Consider the following 22185-nt stretch of genomic DNA (forward strand, 5'->3'; position numbering starts at 1 on the left):
TTTTCCTAAAGTAAATGTATGGAAACATAGGGTATAACTGCATCTTATCCACTGACTGACTTGAATTTTGCATCTGTGAAGTAAAATGTTGTGCAGTTCATTTGTTAACTGCTGCTTGTTTGCCATTCATCAAGGCTCCAAAGACACCTCTGCAGAAGAGCATGGATCTCTTGGGAAAACAGCTTTCCTTGTATTCCTTTGGTATAATAGGTAAGATAATTTATGTAAAATAATTGCAAAAGATTATCTAAAGGAAACTAGTGTGGGAGCCTGGGAAATGGAAGACTAAATCTCTAAAAATCTTTTGGCTCCCTATTTCATTGGTCACTTTGAGTTCATGTCACTAGTCATCTGCAAATTGCATAATGTGACATAACTCTAATCATAAGGGTGTTCACTTGCTTCTTCCTTCAAATGTACTTTACTGACTTTTTGTCCTCCAAATGCTTCCTTTTAAATTGCAATGTGTCTTGGATTCTGATTCAAGGTGTGCATAAGTGAGTACCTCACTTAAAGCTATGATTGGGCAACTTGACTGGCTAAAGCTCTCTCATCTTTGCTATACTAATGGAATCATGACAATTAAATAAATAATTTTTTGTAGGTAGCACAGTTGTAAGCTTTGTTGTGGTTATTTGAATTTTTTCTTGTCCCCATGAGGCTACGGTACTTGCTGGTTTTACATTTTTCCCCTTGACTGTTTTCTTTATAGGAGTTATTATGCTAGTTGGCTGGTTGCAAGGAAAGCATATCCTTGATATGTTCACAATTGGTGTGAGGTAAGATTTATGTTGTGAAATAATGCAGATCATTCACTACAGCAAGTGTTTGAAAGCTAGTGATCTATTTCATAAATATGCTTGCATACGCTGCTCTTAACTTCATGTAATTCAAAATGAAAATAGAAAAGCAAATTCTTACATATTTTTAATAATGCAGTGTGTTCCTGTTAGTCTCTTAAACTTTACATTCATATGGTGATTTCTGATTGTCTTGTGGAACATCTGCAAACAGGCAATAGAGTTCTACAGTTTGAATTTTTGTTGCTGAGTAAATAAAGTAGCTGTAATTTTACAAGGCATATGACAAAGTTATTGCAAGCTTTGTCATGTAGTTCAATAACTCAACCTCTGCTATATTATGCAAACTTAATCCCAGTGTGTTTGCTGAGAACAGCACTGAATTTAGATGGTTCTAACTCCATACTTCTAGAAAAGTTGTTGGGTTGCTGATTACATGGGCATAAGTGCTGTGCTGTAGGGTTTTTTTAAGTGACAGGATCAGATTCTGAAGAATTGCGCATTTGTGGAGGGGAGAAAAGAAACCCAGGAACTGCATCTTTGAGCATTTACACTGTCATCAAGTTTTTTATTTGTTTGTTTTATAAATGACCTTCAAGGCCATTCCCTCACTTAATTTGCTGCCACATCATGATCTGGCAGTAGCAATTGTGGATCAGTGGTGGCATTTCCCAGTTCTGCTTAGTGCTGACTAAACTTATTCTTCACAATCTGGGCTGCTTTGCACAGCCCTAATTAGTGTTTTGTGTAGGCAAAACAGATGTACAATTGATTTCTCCCTCTCCCCTAGATTTCTTCATACTTTTGCATAAATAATGAGCAGAAATGATCTAATTTATTTCATTTGTTGCTGTCTTCAGCGGGTTTCTTATAATGAATGCTATACAACTGGAATCACATGGTGACTCCTTCTTTTCTGTTTTAATCTCAGTGACCAGTCAGCTACAGAAACAATGGTCTGAATTGTAAATTCATCACTACTGTGTAGTCCTGTGTGACATTTGAAGACAGATCTGTGTATTTACTTTCATTACAGTTTGGCTGTAGCTGCAATCCCTGAAGGACTCCCAATTGTGGTAACGGTGACACTGGCCCTTGGTGTGATGAGAATGGTGAAGAAACGGGCTATTGTAAAAAAGCTGCCTATTGTTGAAACTTTAGGTATGACTAGACTAACTTAGAGATAGTGTTTTTGGTGTAAATTTTAGGAAATATTGATGACTAATGAGGAAAACAAAGCAGGTGTTCTTATTTTGCTAGCAGCATGTTGGCATCTTTAAAATATTCCTTAATTGAATGTGTATTACCATGGAGCAATGCAGGGAGATGTTTCTGTGGGCCTTCTAACTACTTTTTTTAGAAATAAAAAATCTGCCAATTAATAGCATGCCATGCTAGCAATACACTAAACTGATTGCTTGCTGTAAGATGTTCTTGTTAAGTAAGACCCGTAAAAATTTTTTTAAATTAAAACTTTCTTGGTGTAAATTTAGGAATGATATTGACAGTTGAAAACAAATCCATATTTGAATATTAGAAAAAGCTTTGTAATCATAATGAACTTTCAGGATGTTATGCTGCTCATATTAGAATGTAAAATCATTTAAAAACTTTAAAGCTCCAAGAAGTTCTGTGTGCAGGTTGAGTCATAAAACGTGTAAAGTACAGGACACGGAAAAGAAATAGAAATACTAAGTTAAATAAATCTGCTGCATCTGAATGCCTTTTTGCAATTTAAAGATTGGGAATTTTTTTTTCCAATGCCTCTAGCAGAGTTTCATTAGTGTTGCAAGGTTTTTTGATGCTTGTACAGCTCCTGCTGTCATGTCTAGAAATGTCAAGATACTGCAACAGTCTCTCAGAATCTCCATTCCAGAGTTAAAAAGGCATATACAAATCTCACATTTTTGTAATCTATTCAAGCTTATTAAAATTTGTGGGTTTATTAGTAAGTCACTTGTGACTTACTAGTGTGACACAAATATAATGGCTAGTGTTAAGTACATGTTGTACTTTTTAATAAAGAAGAATGACTTCTGTAAAGCAGGCTCCTAGTATTTCTCCTCACCAGGAATCACAATTGAGATGTCAGTAATGTAGCTTGAGGTATAGCAGAATAAAATACAGGAGAGGCAGTGAGTGGACACATTTTGTATAAATTGTGAATTTGGGATTTAAATTAGTTTGGAGGGTTTTTTTTATTTATTGGACAAACTCTCAAAGACTCTTGTACAATTATTCATTATGAGTTGAAAATTTGCTGTCTCTCACTTGTTTTTATTCACAGCTGCAATATTTCTAGAAATTTGCTCAGCTTGCATACTTTTCTCTTTGTTAGTTACTGGATTGTTCTAAACAAGAATTGTCTTATAAATGTTAATTTGTTATTTCAGGTTGTTGCAATGTCATTTGTTCAGATAAAACTGGAACTCTGACAAAGAATGAAATGACTGTTACCCATATTTTTACTTCTGATGGGCAGCATGCTGAGGTATGTGGTGTGACACTTAGACTTGAATTTGCCTTTTTATTTGGTTTTGTGTATCAGCTGAAACATGCTGGACTATACTACAGGTAAAGCATCAGTTAAGAAAGCATAAATTTATAGCACTGGACTCCTGTCCCTCAGTTCATTTAGTATGCAGCTTTTGAACTGTGCTATCCAAGCCTTCTCTGGTTACAGAAGCATTTTTTAATATATGCTAAGTTCTTACAACTTTTGGTGACTGTAGGTCACACAGAATAAGAGACAGACGCTAAGATACACAGACAAGCTGAGATACTGTTTTTCTTTAGTACAGAAAGTTGAGGCTATTTTGCTGTTTCAGGTACGAAGAAAACCCCCGAAAGTTGATATGTTCCAAACATTTAAAGTGGAGATATCCAACTTTTTGCCTAAAAGGCAGTTTATTGTGTGAACTATTCATACTGAATATGCACTGTCATTCTTGATTTTTTATAATGGATGGACTTGCAGGTAGGAGCAGGACATGAAACAGTGATTGTTGAGATTAGGGAGTTGCTGGAAAGAGCAATGATGTAAATCCACAGAAGAGAAGCAAAAGCAGGGAGGTGTGGAACTGGATGTGAGTTCATAGGAACGTTTTAATCAAGTTCTTTAATTCTCAAACTCCTTGACCTGGGTTTTGTTTCCACAATAGAGTTAATAGATGATCTTGTAATTTTATTCTGCAAGCAAAAATGCTGGCATTTTTTCACACTGTTTCCTATTATTTGCCTATATTTTCTTATATATCCTGATACTTGTTTTTTTATTGCTGGAAGTCTATATGAATACTGCTGCTAGCACAGTTGCATCTGGGTCAAATCAGCTCCTTTTTCGTAATGGAAAGAGAACTTAAAATGGCTGTGAAATATATTAGCTGTTAATGCTGTAGATATGAGGGTTTTTTTAGGATCCTAGTAGGATGCCTGATTTTTATGCACTAAAAATACAATTTTACTGGTTTTAACACCTTTCTGAGATATAACTGAGAGGCTGTTCAACTGTTTCTTTTTTTTTCTTAATAACTCGATGGAAGTAGGTCTCTGCTCTGTAATTCCATTCCCCTGCAGGGGGTATGCATTATTAATCAGGGTAGAGAAAAATAAGAGGAAAAAGTTAGAAAGCAAAAGAAAGAAGAAAAAAGAAAAGCCTAATACTGTAAGGAAACAACATATACTACATTTATTTATGCTGAGGAATAAAAAAAATTAGTCTCTAATATATTTTATTGAATTCAGACTGTTGCTGCATTAGAAGCTGAGTAAGAAGAATTCATGCACACTGAGTAAAAGCAGCATTATGAATGACCTTTTGAAATTCTTCAGTAGTTTATAATAAAAGCTGAGAGCAGTTAACCTGGTGAACACTACATTGCATGCTGCCTCTGGCTGCTTGTCTTGCAGGTTACTGGAGTAGGTTATAACAGGTTTGGAGAAGTGATGCTCGATGGTGAAGTTATTCATGGTTATAACAACCCATCCATTAGCAAAATTGTGGAGGTAAGATTTTGGCAAAGAAAGGTGAGTTTTAGCTGATGATGTAGCACGAGAGCTTTACATGGCATTTACTTTGTGTTCTGTTTTCTCCCCCTTCCTTCCTCATCATTTAGGCTGGTTGTGTGTGCAATGATGCCTTGATTAGAAACAACACATTGATGGGGAAGCCAACAGAAGGGGCTTTAATTGCACTTGCTATGAAGGTGTGTACTTGATGGTGCTTTTTGGATTAATGGCAGGTGGGAAATGTGTAGAAATAAGTTGTGGCTTTGTTTTTCTCATTTTCTTCTCTTTTGGATCTCCTAGATTTGTATTGCAACTGCTCATCTCCTATGTTTCTTTCTTGTAAATCTTGGGCATTCTGAAGGATCAGAAAAAAAAATTTACAAGTGAAGTAAAATCTCTATTTTCATCTTTTTGCACTTAGTACTGTCTTTTCACCTGCCACAAACTGATTTACCTGTTGAGTATTGACTGTACTGTCTCTTTCCCAGTTTCACATCAGTAGCAGAGGGAAGTTGGTAACTGATGTATTGGTGACTGCAGAATTTATAGTGCCTCTTAAGTGCAGGGCTTTTGAATTGTAGACACTGTCCTGAAGTGTTTGGGTTCTTTTCTGTTGGGAAGGGAGTGGGGTTGTTGTTGGTTTTTTGTGTAATGCTGTGACGCACCCATTACAGCTACTGAAAAATGTAGCAAGGCTCATGCTGAAGCCTGAAAGAAGTTTCTAGGTGTTTTCAGTGCTAGTTTGCCAAGAAGTCTATCTAAATTGGAACAGTGTGCTCAAAAGGCAACTTTGGAGATGGAATTGTTCTTTAATTAAGTGATGTTTGCTAACTAAGGTGTTTCAACAAGTCATCAAATTTCATACCTGTTTGAAAAGAAAAGGTCCTGACATTGTGGTGGTGCTTCTGTTTTATACAGATGGGTTTAGATGGAGTCCAGGAAGACTACATAAGGAAGGCTGAATATCCCTTCAGCTCAGAACAAAAATGGATGGCTGTTAAATGCATTCACAGAACACAGCAGGTAAACTTCAATCACTGTTTCTGTGAGCACTGGCTCTGTAGAATGGTTATCTACCTTGTTTAATATCTTCATTTTTCGCTTCAGAAGTTTTGGAAGGCTGGCAGTAGTGCACCTAGAAATATGGCTTGATAATAGACACAGCTTTAGTTTCAAGCTCTGAAGTAGAGAAAAGGAATCACAAGAAATAATTTCCCTAAAAGACATCCTGGAACATTATTTTAAGTGTTTTGAAAACTGAGACCTTGAATGTATAGTTAGCTATTTCTCCTTCCTTCTTCTTTCTTCTCAAACATCCAAAGCAATTCTGCCAATCTTCTGCTGTTCCAGTGCTGCATAGTTACATAATGAATTAGGAGCAAGAATATGCATTGATGTTCAATAGTAAAATTTCATTTGTTTTAAAACACAGGATTTCTGGTTTGATGCAGACATCACATCCCCAGCATTGACAAATTTTATTGATGTCAACACTGGCATGGATTATCAATAAAACCCACTCTTTTAATCTCTTTTTCTGCCTTCTGGTACTTTCACATACATATGTGCATTCATGTTTCATTTAGATCCATATAAATGTTTTTGTTACAAGTATTGACATAATCTCTGCCAGTCTGATAACTGGAGCCTTCTAGACAGTATGTGCAACAACAGACCTTATATTGGATTTATGAAAAACATCTTCCAGTACTTCAGATCAAAACCAGGCTTGCTGACAGTGTTCCAGTATCACTGTAATATCTGCCTTGGAAAGAAAGCATTTGACTCCTTTTAGCTGTATGGGTTATATTGTTGATTATCCATGTCTTTTTAAAGAGCAGAAATTGGTATAAGATTTTAATTCGTGTAAAGACTTACCGTGTCTGTGTTTTGGAATCAGCAATTTTAAAAGAATGTTGGAAAATTGATAGCGGATTGAAAGTGAACATAAATTATTTGAAGACTAAGAATATGCAGTGGATTTAGAAACTTGGAACTCCCCTAAGCCTATCATTAAAGATTGAGGTAACTTGACTGCTGTGCATATGAATAACTTCACAGGAAGAAAATAGGCATATTGAAAAGGAGCTTTTTAGTTCAGCTGGAGAGAAAGATGAGTGATCAGTGATTGGAAATTTAGCTGAGGCAGCAGTTCTTAATGGAAAGGTGGGGGAGAAGGAATGAGTTGATTTAGCATTGGAGTTAAGTGTTTGAGGTAGCTGGTGGACTCTCAGTCCCATGATATGATGATATCAAGACTAAATGGATATCTGGAAAATATTAGAGTTACTAGGCCTTGTACAAGAATGGAGGGGATGTTTAATGACCTGTGCAGCTGGTCTGATGAGGAGCTTAAGGTCTTTCAGGTCTAATGTCCTGTGTAGGTTGAATTTCTGTCCTTTGCATGGCCTCCTAGTCTGTAAACTGTGACTTGCAGTGCCTGTGTTCTGAAATGAGAAATTGATTATTAGCTTGGCTCTTTTGACTTTACCACTCTTGAATTTACACTGTCTAGAGACACTCAAAAGAGCAGATTTTTGTGTTTAGAAGTGTAAGTTTGATTTGCATTATGTTCTTAAGATTGTAAACAAAAGTGCACATGTCATTCTTATGTATCCATGTGTGTATGTACTTGTGTATGTGTAGTTATGCATGCACATGTGTACACACAGCAGCTCTTTTCTCTTTTAGGACAAACCTGAGATTTGCTTTATGAAAGGTGCTTATGAACAAGTCATTAGATACTGTACATCCTATAACTGTAAGGGACAGAGCCTACCCCTGGTGCAGCAGCAGAGAGAGCAATACCAGCAAGAGAAGGTGTCTATGGGTTCTGCAGGGCTTAGAGGTAAGGCTGTTTCAAAAGTCTCTCAAAATATCAAATTCATTTAAACGGCACTGCTTGTTGTTAAAAAAAAACAAAACTAAACCAACAACAACAAACAAGAGCAACCCAAAACACTGGGATCTTCTTTGTTTGGTTGGTTGGGATTTTTTGTTCAGTAAGTGCCACTGTGTTTAGATTTTAGGCCTGTATAATGCCATGATTAAACTGCAGAGGGTGAGAAAGGGCACTGTTGCCTTCTGTCATCTCTTGCCTATGACCATAACTGAACAGTACTACTTAATGAGCATTGCTACTTAATGGCTTCTGTACCTTATTATGGATGCCTGTAGGGTTTTTTTTAAATGTGAATGTGTTTATTTGTCCATTACTTTGGCTTCTGTCACCTCATGAGTTAGGCTAGCACAACTGATTGCACATCAGGAGATGCCATTAGAATTATCTTCTTAGTTAACAAGTTGTAGAGAATTTTAGATAAAACAAAATATTTTTCACAAGATGATTGACAGGACTTGATTATGGGCCAGGATTCTACATGACTGGCTTTCTTTGGCCTCTGTAATGAGATCTCTAGGCTGTTAAGTCCATGCACAGCTCTTTAATTTTTTAATTTTTTTTTTTATTTTTAAAGGGAGCCACAGAGTACCTTTGCTGTACTCTGTGGCTCAGGAAATTCCTAAGATACAAATTATTAGAAGCTGAGAGGATATGCCAGGAGTGGTATTTTTTTGCTATTTTATTTGAACAGTCATTTGTTCTGTCTGTCAAAAAAATCAAGGGTAATGTTTTGAAAAGAGTAAACTTGCTTTTTCCTTACAACTCTAATGACATTTAAATATATTTGAATTAAGAATCCTACTTGAAAAGACATTTCAGAAAATATTCAGCATGTACTCAACAAAATCTGCCTCTCAAAAGGTAAAAAATAAAGTAAAGCAGAAAATAAATATGTTAAATGATCCTTCCTTTCATCCTAATGCATGAAAGAAATGCAAAGAGAAATCACAAAGCTAGATGTGGTTCTCTTTCCACACAGTCAAAATATAAACACTTTCAGATGAGAATAAATAGGAAAGTTATCTTTAAAACCTGGCTGTTTGGTAAGGAGTTGTTTAGAAGACAAGAGTGTACATAAGTAGGCTATTGTGAATGCTCAGCATTGCTACTACCAAGGTTTAAAAAAAGGAAAATATCAATTCCAGCCCTTTGCTTTATGCTGGCCTCTTAGTTAGAAACAGTTGTTTTAAATGCTGATGTAAACATTAATTTCAAATCTTAAAATTTTTATTTCTTTTTCTTCCTAAAGTTCTGGCCTTAGCTTCTGGTCCTGAGTTGGGACAGCTGACTTTTTTGGGGCTTGTGGGAATAATCGATCCCCCGCGGACTGGAGTAAAAGAAGCTGTTACTACACTCATCACCTCAGGAGTTGCAATAAAAATGGTTACTGGAGATTCACAGGAAACTGCAGTTGCCATTGGTATGAACAGTTCACTTCCTTTCATATTTTCTTGCTTTCTGCTTAGCTAATTGTTAGGAAGTGCGCGTATTAAGGCTTTAACATTTGTGAGTTCTGTATTTTGAATGAATGAATGGCACAGTGGAATTAGCAGGGAAAAAGGCCCAAAAACCCCACAATCCTAGCCTGAAGTGATACTTTGGTTTCAGCTTGAATAGCAGCTTTTCTAGTTTGGTTAACATGACTTTGGCCGTTTGAAAATGTATTTTTTTCATGTTGTTTACTTATTACATATGCTTGATTTCTGATTCTTACTGTTACATCACCACCAGCACCCTGCCTACCCTCAGCTTTGGGTGCCTGTCTCTGACAGCAGGGATGAACTAAAAGAGCCAGTGACAAGGAATAATGATGTATGGCACTTCAGTGTTGTCTAGTAGTTTTGTCCATATAACTAAGTTTGAAGCTGAAGTATTAGTAATAAATATTTAAGCAAACTACTTAATTTCTTTTCACAATACAATGCATTAAAGAACAAGCACTTTAGCTAGAATAAAAATTCTTTACAAACAGGATGATGAACAGTTCAATGTGCATGTGAAGAGTATACCCCCAAACTTGGAGTATATTATCAGAGGTTTTTTCTTTTCCTTGTCTCCCTCATGTTATTTTTCATTTTCTGTCATGTAATTTTTGAACTGTAAATTCTTTGAGATAACTGAGCTCCTCTATTTGTTTATATGACACCTGACAGAATCAATTACAGACCTTTAGACCTAAAAAGACTAAGCAAATAAATACCTGATTTAGGATAGACTTTGTAGCATGTTGAGGGTTCATGTAATTTACTCCAACATACTGAATCAATAATGTAGTAAGATGTTCTGCTCCATGTATTTCAAATCTGAAATGCTGCAGAAAATATTAGGATTAAAAAAAAAAGAGTACTTAATGTCTTAAAAGGGTAAATTATTATAATAAGGTTTTTTATGACTCTTTTACAGCTAGTCGACTAGGATTGTATTCCAAAAATTCACAGGCAATCTCTGGAGAAGAGATAGATGATTTGGATATTCAGCAGCTTTCTCAAATAACACCAAAGGTTTGTTTTGATATACTACTTTCTGAAATGTGGCAAAGGATACATTTACATATTGAGAAATGCTTTTTTTTCTGTGGCAAGCTAAAGTAGAATTCCTGAGTGACAAATAATATTGTTCTAATAAGTATCTTTTGGTCTCACATATGACCAATATGAAAATCTATTTCTTTCAACTTATGCAGTTATCCTTTTAGATCTAAAAATATAAATTGCTTCTGTCTCTTTTAATGATTCAGGGATTTTGCTTCTGTCTCTTTTAATGATTTAGGGGTTATCTTCAACTTTCATTTGCCACCTCTTATTGAATATCACCTTTTGTATTAGACCATTTTATTTCTGAGCAACACATCATTTATATAATCTTAGAGTCTGCATGTTCAGACAGTGCGTTCTTTTGTAATTTGTAAGACTTGTCTGTGTTTTTAATGATTTTGATTGATCTGAGGTCACTAGTAGGGAATTTTGAAAGGGTATATTTATTAAGTTACTGCTTAATACTTTTTAGTTATTAAATAACTAAATGGATTAATCAATGTCCAGGTTATGAATGTGAAGACATAATCAAATGCAATAGAGGTTCAAGTTTAGCCATGTTGCAAAATGCTGCTCTGTTTGAAAGGACTGCAAAATTAGACTGCAGCATGCTTGAGCCTGGTGTAAGCAAGCCAAAAGCCAATATTTGCAATCAAGAAATGTGCCTGTCAGCTTTCTGTCTTTTCTTAGTGACTCACAGAAAGTGGGAAAAAGCAAGAATTATGTGGCAAATAGTAATTTTTGGTTTATGTGGTAATACATGTTCTTAAGGGCTGTCCACATTAAATAACTGAAATAGATACAAATTTACTTACACGTGTTTGACCTTTGACCCAATTGCTTTTCTAGGTGTTTGCTTAAAATCTTACTAGGAATTAAAATCAACCAATAAGATTGATAGCTGTATACAGTCTAAACTGATTGGTGACAAATCTAGCTCTTTGTCAGGCTTCTTGAAAAGGAAAAATGATCACTGTATGGGCATTATGGAAAACTAAATTCCACATGCTCAAATTTCAATTTACAGAGAAGTCCAGAGACCAAGAAAAATCTGAAAAGTGGTCCTTCCAAGTCAGAATTTTTGTTTATCTTTAAAACTTCAATTGTTAATAATATGCTATAAACTAGTAAAATTGAAATATCCTGAGTAGCTTGTCACTTGTGCTGACAAGGAAAAAGGATGTTGATTGTAGAGTCAGTGCCACAATTGCCTGCATGAATTTAATCAGAAAGGCCAGCAGCAAGCCATTATACTGCAGTTGCTTCATTATTTCAGAAGGGTTTTAAATTGCACATTCTATCTTGAAATAAGTAGCACTAACTTTGTTTACCAGAACACACTTTGAATCTCCTCTAAAATTAATGATTTCACTCAATTAAAAACAGAGCTCACTGATGCTTCAGCTTAAGAGCTAACAAGAATACAGTTGGCCTTTGATTGTATTTTTTGCCCTCTACCTTAAGAGAATCCAATGCAATTCTTTACATATCTGAAATTTTCACCACTACTTCATTACTCTTTTGATAGGTTGCAGTATTCTACAGAGCCAGTCCCCGACATAAATTGAAAATTATAAAGGTATGTCTTACAGAGGCTCAAATGCTGGACTGTTGCTGTGGGTATTGTCTGTGGTGCCTTTACTTCAACTATAATGTGCTACTATAGTGTGTTAAGATGAAATTAGATATGTATCTGATTTGGCAGTGAAGTGTACTTGAAAATATTACCAAGAAAATGCATAGTGCCCACAAGGAATAGGTAGGTAACATTGTGCTTTCTTCTATGTAGGGGGCTGGGGATTGATTGAGATTTTGTGTCACGTTGCAGTTGAATTGACTAGGAGCTTGAAAGAACCATATTTCTGATACTTGTTAGATGAGATAAAAGGGAATGAATTTCAAACCATGTCTGGGGCAATGCCTCTATTCAGAAGTTAACAAAAGAAGGTAGCAAAGAAGGAGGGACTCAGTGTAACAATTGGAACAATCAGAAAAGTAACAATAAGGAGAAGTCTAAACACTGAGACCATAGGGATGCATGCAAGACTTATAAGAAGGTGATAATGGTAATATGGAAATACAGTATCTTCTATATGTCTCTAGAGATTTTTTTCTTTTGCCTAAAGGCAAATTTTAAATGCCCTAGCTTTAAAATTTAGGCTGTGAATATATGAACTGAAGTTTAACCCAAAATCTTGTATAAAAACTATTTAGAACAGAAGTAGCTGGTTTTTTCTTTAGGACATTACAGTGCAACTATAAAAAATGGGGGAGGGGGAGCAGTGATACAAACCTTGTATCTAGAATAATTTTATAGGAAGGGTTATTTCAATCCCTGATTTCTTTTCCCTCTCTTTAGTCCCTGCAGAATAATGGTGCCGTGGTAGCTATGACGGGAGATGGAGTGAATGATGCTGTTGCTCTGAAGGCTGCAGATATTGGTGTAGCCATGGGACAAACTGGAACAGATGTTTGTAAAGAGGCAGCAGATATGATCCTCGTGGATGATGATTTTCAGACAATAATGTAGGTGGCCTTTATGTACATATCCTGTACTATATAACTTTAATGAGATGTTGCCTGGATTAAACAAATAGAAGTTCCCCTGAACTTGTATATGAGCTTGTAGCTGCTGTAAATGAGTTTTCTGCTCAGTGAGGAGTATTAACATGTTTGGAAATATAACTGAGGTGAAATTGTGAGTATATTAGCGCTTAGTAGATTTCATTCAGTTTTGTACTTCAGAAGTATAAAACTAATCAGAAAATGACAGAGCATTCCACTCAAGATTAAAAAAAATGTATATCTCTGGTTTCAACTCTTAAATGTGGTGATTTCAGAAAAGGAAAAAATAATAACCATTTAGATATCACAAGTGAAAATGGGTTATTAGTGTCTGGTAACCAGCTGTTTGTACTTGTTCATTTTTTTGGTTGGTGTATTTCAAAAGAGTGTAGCTAAACTTAATCCTATTTTGACTTTAATTCATCTGACTTTTGAAGGTAGTGATTGTTGACCAAGCTGAACTGCTGTCTGGCAAAATAGCCTTCATTTTGAAATTATGCATCAATCTCAGAACACTTCAGTTCTAAAGTATGACGTTTAACCCTTGGGAAGAAGTGAAAAGTACAGTATAAGAAAATCTACCTATGTAGCAGTATGTCAGAAGATGATCTGAGGTTGTCACACTAATTCAGCCAACAGAAATTTGCTGTTATGCAAAAACATAACAGAGAAGGGAATCATTTTAACACAGGCAGAAGAGTACATAGGAAGGAGATCTGTAGTAAGTACTTTACATAGGCTTGGTGAGGTTTTTGCTGGACTGTGTTATCCAATTTTGCTCACTTCATCAGGAGAGTTCTCAATAGGAGAGAGAGAGGAGTGGTGAATGCTAAGGAAAAATAAAGTATGAACTTCCATAGTTTTACATTTTTTCCCCACCCTTTAGAATATTTTTAAGTTACCAAAGGAATGCTGTTTAATTATTGGGGGAGTGTTAGAAAAAAATCAGTTTTATTTGCAGCAAAGTAGGCTTGATTTGGGTACCAGAAAATCCTTTCTCACTGCAATAATTGTGATAATGTGATAGGCAAGTTGTGACACATGCTAGGGGTTGTGAAGATTGTCTGTATATATTTCATTCTGGTACAGGAGGAATACATGGTCCTCTAAAGCCATGCTGCGTTTCGTGGGTTTTTTTAAAGAGTGTGTGTGGGGGAGTTGTTTGCTTTTTGGGTTTTATTGTTTTTTTTTTTTTTTTTTTAATTATCTGAATTGATTTAGAAGGATCAAGGATGGTGGTGTATTTTGAACATAGAGGAGATCTTACTCTAATAATTACATTTTCAAAGTTAAGCATCTGGAAAAATAACTTGTGATTATTCACAATCACATAATAGTTTGGGTTCTTATAGACAAGTTGAAAAAAATGACCACCAAAGTTAAAAGAACCTCAGTTCCATTTGCTTCTTGCTGGTTTTATTGGCGCTTAAATTAATAGCTTTTTTGTTTGTTTTAAACATTTTTTGGCAGTAGATTCATCTTGTAATGTAATCTTTGTTTTTAATTGCAGGTCTGCAATTGAAGAGGGTAAAGGAATTTATAATAATATAAAAAATTTTGTTAGATTTCAACTGAGCACGTAAGTTTGAAAAGCTGTCAGTATCAGAAGTTTCTTGTGAATGAATCAAAGCATGAAGCAGATGCATAAATTCATGTTAATACTGTAAATTTTGAGTAGGATGCTGATATACTGTGCTTTTGAGTTTTCACTATTTTGTGTTTGGTGGCTTGTTTTGTTTTTAAAGTCCCAGAAGGTAGTGCAATAAACAGACATGTAACTTTGTCACGGTTCTTCCTGTTGGGATGTGTAAAGTGAGTTACTGAAGGGATCATGAGAAACAGCAGAGCTGCCTTTGGGTCCCTGTTTAAATGGGAAGCTCATAGTCAGTCCCTCCTTAAGCAGTACATGTATTCAAATGGGGGAAGCCAGGGAATCAGGAGGGTAGTTTTTCTGAAATCCATGTATTGGTGTGTGGAGTGAACTAACTATATGAAGGTGACTTCCTTTTCTTGCACACAAGGATTCATGTGCTAGCTACATAATGTGCATGTAAGGCAAGAGGACAGGAGTTTATTAAGCCTTAGTTTCAAATTTTTTGTGAGTTTATCTTATTGGATCTGGACTCAGGGACATGTTTTTTCTCTTCACCATGTCGTTCATATACTTTTTCAAAGCCTTCATGACTTTTCAGAGTGGTCTGAAATTTGCAGAAGTTTAAAAAACAAACAAACAACCAAATCTAAAACTTCTAATAAAACAAACTCAAACAAGCCCCACAAAAACCCCAACCCCACAAACAACAAATACCACCCAAAACCTCCTCCAGAACAACACAAAATTCACATCAAAAACTCCCAACACAACAAAACCCAGAAAAGACCAATTTGTTTACCTGCATAAACACTGTAACAAGTGGCATATACTTTGTCTTACCAGGTGTCCTGTCTAGTCTTACCCAAGACTAGCCTAGGAATCTGCTGCTGAAAAATAATTAAGGACAGATGTTCTAAGAAAGTGTGCTTACTACCTGTTTTTGATTAATCAGTTACCCTTTGGTTTTTTCTGTCTCTTTTTGCAGGGAGAGCATAATAGTGTTCAGTACAGTGCTAAATTTGGAATTATTGTAAGCCTTACTTTCTTCTTCTTGGTTATGAAACCTCTTAATCTTGCACTGAGAGCAAGTAGTGCATATTTGTTTACAGAGGTTTCTAATGCTGAGCTTGCAGCCAGCTAATCTGTTTTTCAGTCTTTGGCCTGGCCTTCTCATCTTGCTAGTAATGAGGAGTGGTTGTAGGTATTTTTAGGGAGCTTGAGTAGTACCTTGCCTTGACTGACCAGTCAAACCAGGGACAGGTGCACAGAGTGAGTTTGTTTACATCAGCAGTGGAAAAACAGTTTGTTTTTCAAAACCATGTTTAGAAGTTCGACTTTTGGCACAAGAAAACTATAGGACCCAGTCCCACATAAAAAAATCAATTAGGTGATGGTGAGTGATAATTCTGAAATGTTACCTAAAAGTTTGGGAGGTTTTAAAATGCAAATTTGCTGCCTTTTTATTGCTAGAACAATGCTGTTTTAAATATGGACTTTGTCAGAATGAGTATTTGAAAGGATTTCATGCTCTATCTTTAAAGTTCAATTAACATAAGTCATGATTCACACTGTCAAAATATGTATCCACTCTTAAACAGTTGAAATGTTGCTTACAAAGCAGTTATCAGTGGATCTTCAGAAATGTTCATTGCTGACAGTTGTAAAAATGGATTCTTTCAACAGGAGTATAGCAGCACTGACTTTAATCTCACTGGCTACATTAATGAACTTTCCTAATCCTCTCAATGCCATGCAGATCTTATGGATCAATATTATTATGGATGGACCTCCAGCTCAAAGGTAAGTAATTACTCTAAATTCTGTTGGGTTCTGTAGTCCTTTTATTTCAACAAGGGAAATGGTTGCTCATAAAGGAAACTGTGAAGTGTTAAACTTCAGTGAGATGTTTCAGAAGTAGCAAACTTTTCTCTACAACTCCCTGAAAGGTGGATGTAGTCAGGTGGGGATTGGTCTCTTTCTCCAGGCAGCAAATGACAGAACGAGAGCCTTAAGCTGTGCCAAGGGAACTGTAGGTTGGATATTAGGAAAAAGTTTTTTACTCAAGAAAGAATGACAAAGTAATGGAATGGTCTGCCCAGGGAGGTGGTGGGGTCACCATCCCTGGATGTGTTTAAAGAAAGTTTGGATGTAGCACTTGATGTGTTAATTGAGGTGTCAGGGCATGGGTTGGATGTGATGATCTTGAAGGTCTCTTCCAACCCAATGGTTCCATGTGAACTTTCTCTGTGAACTCCAGTGTTTGTAGTATGTTTCTGTGTTAATTCTATTTAGTTTGCTTTAGTATCTAATGATATGGGGGCAGGAAGTCTGTCTAAAGATCCATGGATATGCCCATGGAACTTGCATGCAGGGTTCTGGCTTCCCTCTGGGTTCTTTCTCTGACCCTCTTCACTGCAAGTAGATGGGGGGGGGAGAGATGGTGAGGAACTAGAATTAAATCCTCTTTTTTTCAACTCAGAAAATCTAATGCTTAAGTTAGAAGCAGTGAATTAATTTTATGATGATAAAAATGTAAAATGTTCTTTTAATTGCAAGCCTTGGGGTGGAGCCTGTGGATAAAGATATTATTCGAAAACCTCCAAGAAATCTGAAGGACAGCATTCTGACCAAAAACCTGATCATTAAAATACTGGTTTCTTCAATAATTATCGTCTGTGGAACACTGTTTGTCTTCTGGAGAGAGGTATGACAAAAGTGCCAAACCTTGAGTAGAAACTACCTAATTTAAAAGAAATCCTTTTTATACCAGCAGTTGGAATTCAGAGTTCATATGAACTTAGTAGTGAGTTTTGGGCATGCTTATTTGATACTAGCAGAGTAGAGAGGAAGATTTTCAGAACAGTTGTTGAAAAGCAAAATACAGTTTTATCCCCAATCTCTATTTTAACATAGACTTTTTTCACGTTCCAAATCTCCTTTGGAAACTTTGCCCATAGAAAGTAATTATGTAAATCTTCTAACCAGATTATTATGAAACAGCCATTTGACTTTGTTTTCCCAATAGAGAAAAATGTTATGTGAACATTCGGTAGTGCATCATAGAATTCCTGCTATTCCATGTGCTAGAATAAATGTTGGTCAGGAGGCTTCATTTAATCATAGCTTGGAATTACAAATTTTTATAAATTACAGGTGATTTCATGTATGATTTAATAAATCAGCTTGGAGCAGAAAACTTCCTTTTGCTTTCATTCTGTATCTGGTAAAACTTAATGTAGAATTATTGTAATAATTTTGTTTGATTGACTTTGTTTAATTATGGAGGGTTTAAAGCATGCTAAAGCCATTTCATTTTATTTTGTTGGCAGTTAAGAGACAATGTAATAACACCACGAGATACAACCATGACTTTCACCTGTTTTGTATTTTTTGATATGTTCAATGCTTTGAGTTCTAGATCTCAGGTAAGTGATTCATACTGTCCATTTACACAGTATTAACACAATAATCAGGGTTTTCTTTGAGGGAAGATCTTGCTGTGTTTGTTTCTAGTGTATTCTGCAGATTTACTTCACATCTGCCGTTAAGCTCAGAGTTTCATGTATTTACTAGGTAGGAGATTTCTTAAATTACAGATAAATTAACTACTTAATTTGTTTACATGGTGGTATCCTGACAAAAGCAAGAAAGTTGTTATTAAGAGCTGAAGTGTGATGGTCCTTTGTATTGCTGTGTATACTTGGTTGGTTTTTTCTCTTCCTGGAAATTCTGTCAGTTCAGCAGCCTTACCAGAATGTCAGATATCTTGAAGGCCTTAGCTTTTATATTTTGTCATCTTAAACCCATAGTCCAAGGAAAATTTCTGAAACTGTTCTGTATTTTTTGGCTGTTTATATTTTTTTCATTTTAAGGAAACAAGTCTAAAATTTTGTGATAGTATACATTACTACATTTACTGTAATTTGCAGTCTTATCTGTTTTGGAATAGTGTAGGGGTAACCTTTTTCTGATGAACTGTACTTGTGGAATAGTGAGATCAATATACAAGTTCTTGACTATGAAGACAAGACTTTTACTCTGTTTGCCAGGGAGAAAATGCAATTAGCCTATTCAAGAACTTGTTCTGGATTATCTAAGAGGTCAACAGTAATACTTTATATTTTGCTAAAAGTCTGGATGAAAAGAAATTGTAGTTTCTTTCTAGATAATTAAGATTACATATTGTTGTAATCTTAATCTAACATATGATTTTTTTTTACAGACAAAATCTGTGTTTGAGATTGGACTTTGCAGTAACAAAATGTTCTGCTACGCTGTCCTTGGATCTATAATGGGGCAGTTATTGGTCATTTATTTTCCTCCACTTCAGAAGGTTTTCCAAACAGAGAGCCTGAGTGTCTTGGGTAAGAACAGTTCCCTTTTCAAAACTGTCCATTAAAGATTAATTTATAAATGTGGTGTGGTTCTGTAAGATCCCTTTCTGTCTGTTTGTATACAACAGGAATACAAAGCTTGCTGATGCTTTTTGTTTTGTGGGTAGGGGTTTTGTTTGTTTCATTGATTTGGTTTTTAGTTTTTTGAATCATTCCAGATGTTTTCTTTGGGAACCATTATTTAAATGCATATGGTACATAACTGATCAGTGTGTTCATAAATTTATATAAAGGTGCTTATTTACTTGGGAGTTTTTAAAATAAATTTTGTTGCAGGCAAAATTACTGACAGGTTGCTGAGCACTGCTAATTAAACTAGTTCACAATTTTTTTCTCTAAATATAAACACCTTACTTAGAAATCCAATCCTTTAATATTGATTGCATTGTCATAGGGTAAATAAACAGGAGGATTTTAAAAAGCTATAGATACATAATGCTGTTGGCAAAGGTTTATTACTTCTGTAGTTTTCTGGATTTAAGTGATTGTAATGAAATACTTGTTATTTATTGTAGCATAATTTCTGATTATATTAATATTATTTTTTAGAATTAAGTTAATTATGTTGCTGAAAATAAGTCTATGAGATACTTTAAAAGCTTTTAATATCTTGTGTGTAGTTATGACTTGTGAATAAACCATGCATGTTAATCTTCTGGGCCTGCAAAATATTGAATTTTGCTTGATTCCTCCTGAACTTTCCCAATGACTGGGAGAAAATTTGAAAGTCTCATCAGTCTTGTTCTTTTTAGTGTCTCCCCTTAGCCTTAAATAGCAATTTTAAAGAAGGCTAATTATCTTTTCCAGATTTGCTGTTTCTTCTGGGACTCACTTCCTCTGTGTGCATAGTGACTGAGCTGATAAAGAAGTTTGAAAGAAGCAAGGAAAAGATCCAGAAACGTGGAAGTTCTTCTTCATCAACTTCGTCTTTTCTTGATGTATGATGCATATTGCATTCCTGTGTTTGCAAACTTAGCGATTGCTGTCTAAGGATGTTGGAGAAAGCAAAACACTATCTGGAGGCTAAAGAAATTGAGGGCTTTTGACAAGTCCTTTGTTTTACTGGCTAATGAGGAACTTCATGTTTCAAGACTGTTTAGAATTTAACTTCCAGCTGTGGAAGTAACAAATGAAATTATGCAACTTTGGTAACATTTTTCCTCAAACATAAATTTACTTTTAAGATTGAATGGTATTGTGGGGGGGAGGGGGCAGGGATTAATTTAAAGAAAGATCTAAGCCCAAGTCCCATTTTCTGCACTTAAAAGATATAACTGTGTAAAATTCTTCTCTTAGATATAAATATTTTAGTTTGTTTTTATTTAAAGCATTGTACTATTCTACTTTTATGGTGGTGGGACTTTGCTACTAATACAAGGATAAAAATATTTCAGAGGCATTCCACTGGGTTTAGAGTCTGTCACAAGAGTGCCATATTCTAGCTACTGTATTTATTTACTTTATCCTGCAATGTGTAAGCGGCTCAAGTACCTTGTGCTACAGTTTTTTTGTATCCCAAGTTTGGGTTTTTTTTGCACAGGATGTGACCGCTGTCGGATCACTGTTTTTCTTTTCTTTTTCTGTGATTGAAAAGCCTATACTGCAATTTGAAGTAAATGTTTGCTTTTCTTATAAGTGTGTCGTGTCTTTGTTTTAAAAGAAACTGGCATTTACATGAAGTGAATGAGCTTGTTTTGATATCATTGCAGATACAGGCTTTGTTTCATGTCTTGTTCCATATTGACTTTAGCTTATGACTGTGAGATCACTTGAGTAATTTATAAGACAGTAATTATGGAAATTATCTGTAGTGTACTGAATTAGAAAATTAATGCAATAATCCTGCCTGGGCAAAAAGCCTCCATCCCTCTCTCAAAGAAGCTTCATTTTCCTTCCTTCCTGTTCATAAAAAAAACCGCTTTTTCTTAGTAGGGTAACTTTGAATTTTAACCTACAGAATTACTTTTGGAGCTAGAAAAGCATTATAGTAGATTTGTTTTGACATTGTAAAATTATTTCTAATATATTACAATGTCTGAATACTCTTAATATTCACTAATAGGAAATAGTGCTTTTCCTCAAAATAGTCTTGCCCTGTTGTCATCGGTGTCATCTCATCGTCCTTTCAGGAAATGTGAGGAACTATCACCCAAAGCATCTTGAAAAGAGGATGTCTAAAGATTCCTGGGGGAAGTCAAAAACACAGTGGTATTTCTTTCCCTTGTAAACTTGTGCATGTGCATCTCTCCTCACTGTAGCCTGAAAATGTGGCGGTGGCATTGCTCTGGTCCACATTTTCAGTGCTCATCCTGTCATTTGAGGAGGCATTGTCATCAATAGACACTGGAGTATTTCTACACTTGCCATTGTGACTTGGCCCACGTGACATGCTCAAAAGTGCAGTTTAATTAATTTCTCTGCGAATGTTACTGGAATTGTTTTCTTCTTTTTGCCTGTGGGATTCCTAAACTTTGCCAGGAAATGGAGCTGCAGACAGGGCATGAATGCACATTCAGTCTGCTTTATACATGCAGTTCGTCCATGGCTTTTCCTGACCTTCAATATGTCTATAATACCTGGACTACCAATGTGCTGGAGATGTGATTGTGTAAAGACAAAGATCCTGCAGCACTTGGCCCTCGTCTCTTCCTGGGGCTGTTACCACTGAGCTGGGAGGGCCTGAACAACATGACCTCTTACAGAAGTGCTCTCGTGTCTTCAAGCAGAAGTTTCTTACTTATAGCAGTTCAGCCTTTCAGAAGTTGGACAAATTGGATAGTTGTTGAACAATTACTATCCTTGGCAAGTGGGGCTGTAGCTGTTCAATATTGTAGTGTGTTCAGTATTTCAATACCATTTCAGAGCAATTCATTAATAAAGACAGATAGTAAGAGCTGACAGTGCATGCTGATGAAGAATCTCGAACAAACTTTGATTTTGTGAAGGGACAGCAGCTATAGCTTTCACATAGTAACTCTTAACTTGTGGTTGATATTCTTCCATGGGATTTGACTGCTTTGTGCTCTGCTCTTGGTCTTGGAGTCCCAGAAATCTAGGTAAGTACAGATGAATGCTAGATTGTTGTCTTAGCTTGGAACTGTCATTGCTAAGTCTTTAAACAAATGTTACTTTAAACAAATGTTACCAAGTGCCCCTTTCCCAGCACAAGTCCCGCTTTCTGAATAAGATATGTTATTCTAGACAAATAAAATTTCAGTCTCTAAAGAACAATTTTGCCTTATTGCAGGGTGGGCTTAGTTGAATGTAGTTCACTTAAATTTGCCAGAATTTTTCTGCTGTGTTTTCCAATGGAAGGCAAAATACTAACAAATAATAAATCTAATTCAATGTCATTATATATAAAACATGCCTGGACTGAATTCCATTG

The 22185-nt window shown here is 35.6% G+C and overlaps 1 protein-coding gene across 9 annotated transcripts in view; it reads left to right on the forward strand.

The window, feature by feature from the left end:
- ATP2C1 (ATPase secretory pathway Ca2+ transporting 1) overlaps positions 1-20432 on the forward strand; it is a 61983-nt gene extending 41551 nt beyond the window's left edge. For all 9 annotated transcript variants that reach the window (XM_077177597.1, XM_077177607.1, XM_077177610.1 and 6 more), the window contains 18 exons: positions 135-210; positions 713-779; positions 1837-1961; positions 3194-3291; positions 4710-4805; positions 4916-5005; positions 5727-5831; positions 7500-7656; positions 8960-9130; positions 10114-10211; positions 11773-11823; positions 12604-12770; positions 14320-14388; positions 16087-16203; positions 16960-17107; positions 17733-17828; positions 18626-18767; positions 19605-20432. In XM_077177597.1, the coding sequence (XP_077033712.1) occupies positions 135-210; positions 713-779; positions 1837-1961; positions 3194-3291; positions 4710-4805; positions 4916-5005; positions 5727-5831; positions 7500-7656; positions 8960-9130; positions 10114-10211; positions 11773-11823; positions 12604-12770; positions 14320-14388; positions 16087-16203; positions 16960-17107; positions 17733-17828; positions 18626-18767; positions 19605-19741 (2010 nt within the window). In that variant the 3' untranslated portion in view covers positions 19742-20432. The remainder of the gene's footprint in view (positions 1-134; positions 211-712; positions 780-1836; positions 1962-3193; positions 3292-4709; positions 4806-4915; positions 5006-5726; positions 5832-7499; positions 7657-8959; positions 9131-10113; positions 10212-11772; positions 11824-12603; positions 12771-14319; positions 14389-16086; positions 16204-16959; positions 17108-17732; positions 17829-18625; positions 18768-19604) is intronic.
- The last annotated feature ends 1753 nt before the right edge of the window (positions 20433-22185 follow it).

This window comes from Agelaius phoeniceus, chromosome 1, assembly GCF_051311805.1.
Source record: "Agelaius phoeniceus isolate bAgePho1 chromosome 1, bAgePho1.hap1, whole genome shotgun sequence".
Lineage (NCBI taxonomy): Eukaryota > Metazoa > Chordata > Aves > Passeriformes > Icteridae > Agelaius > Agelaius phoeniceus.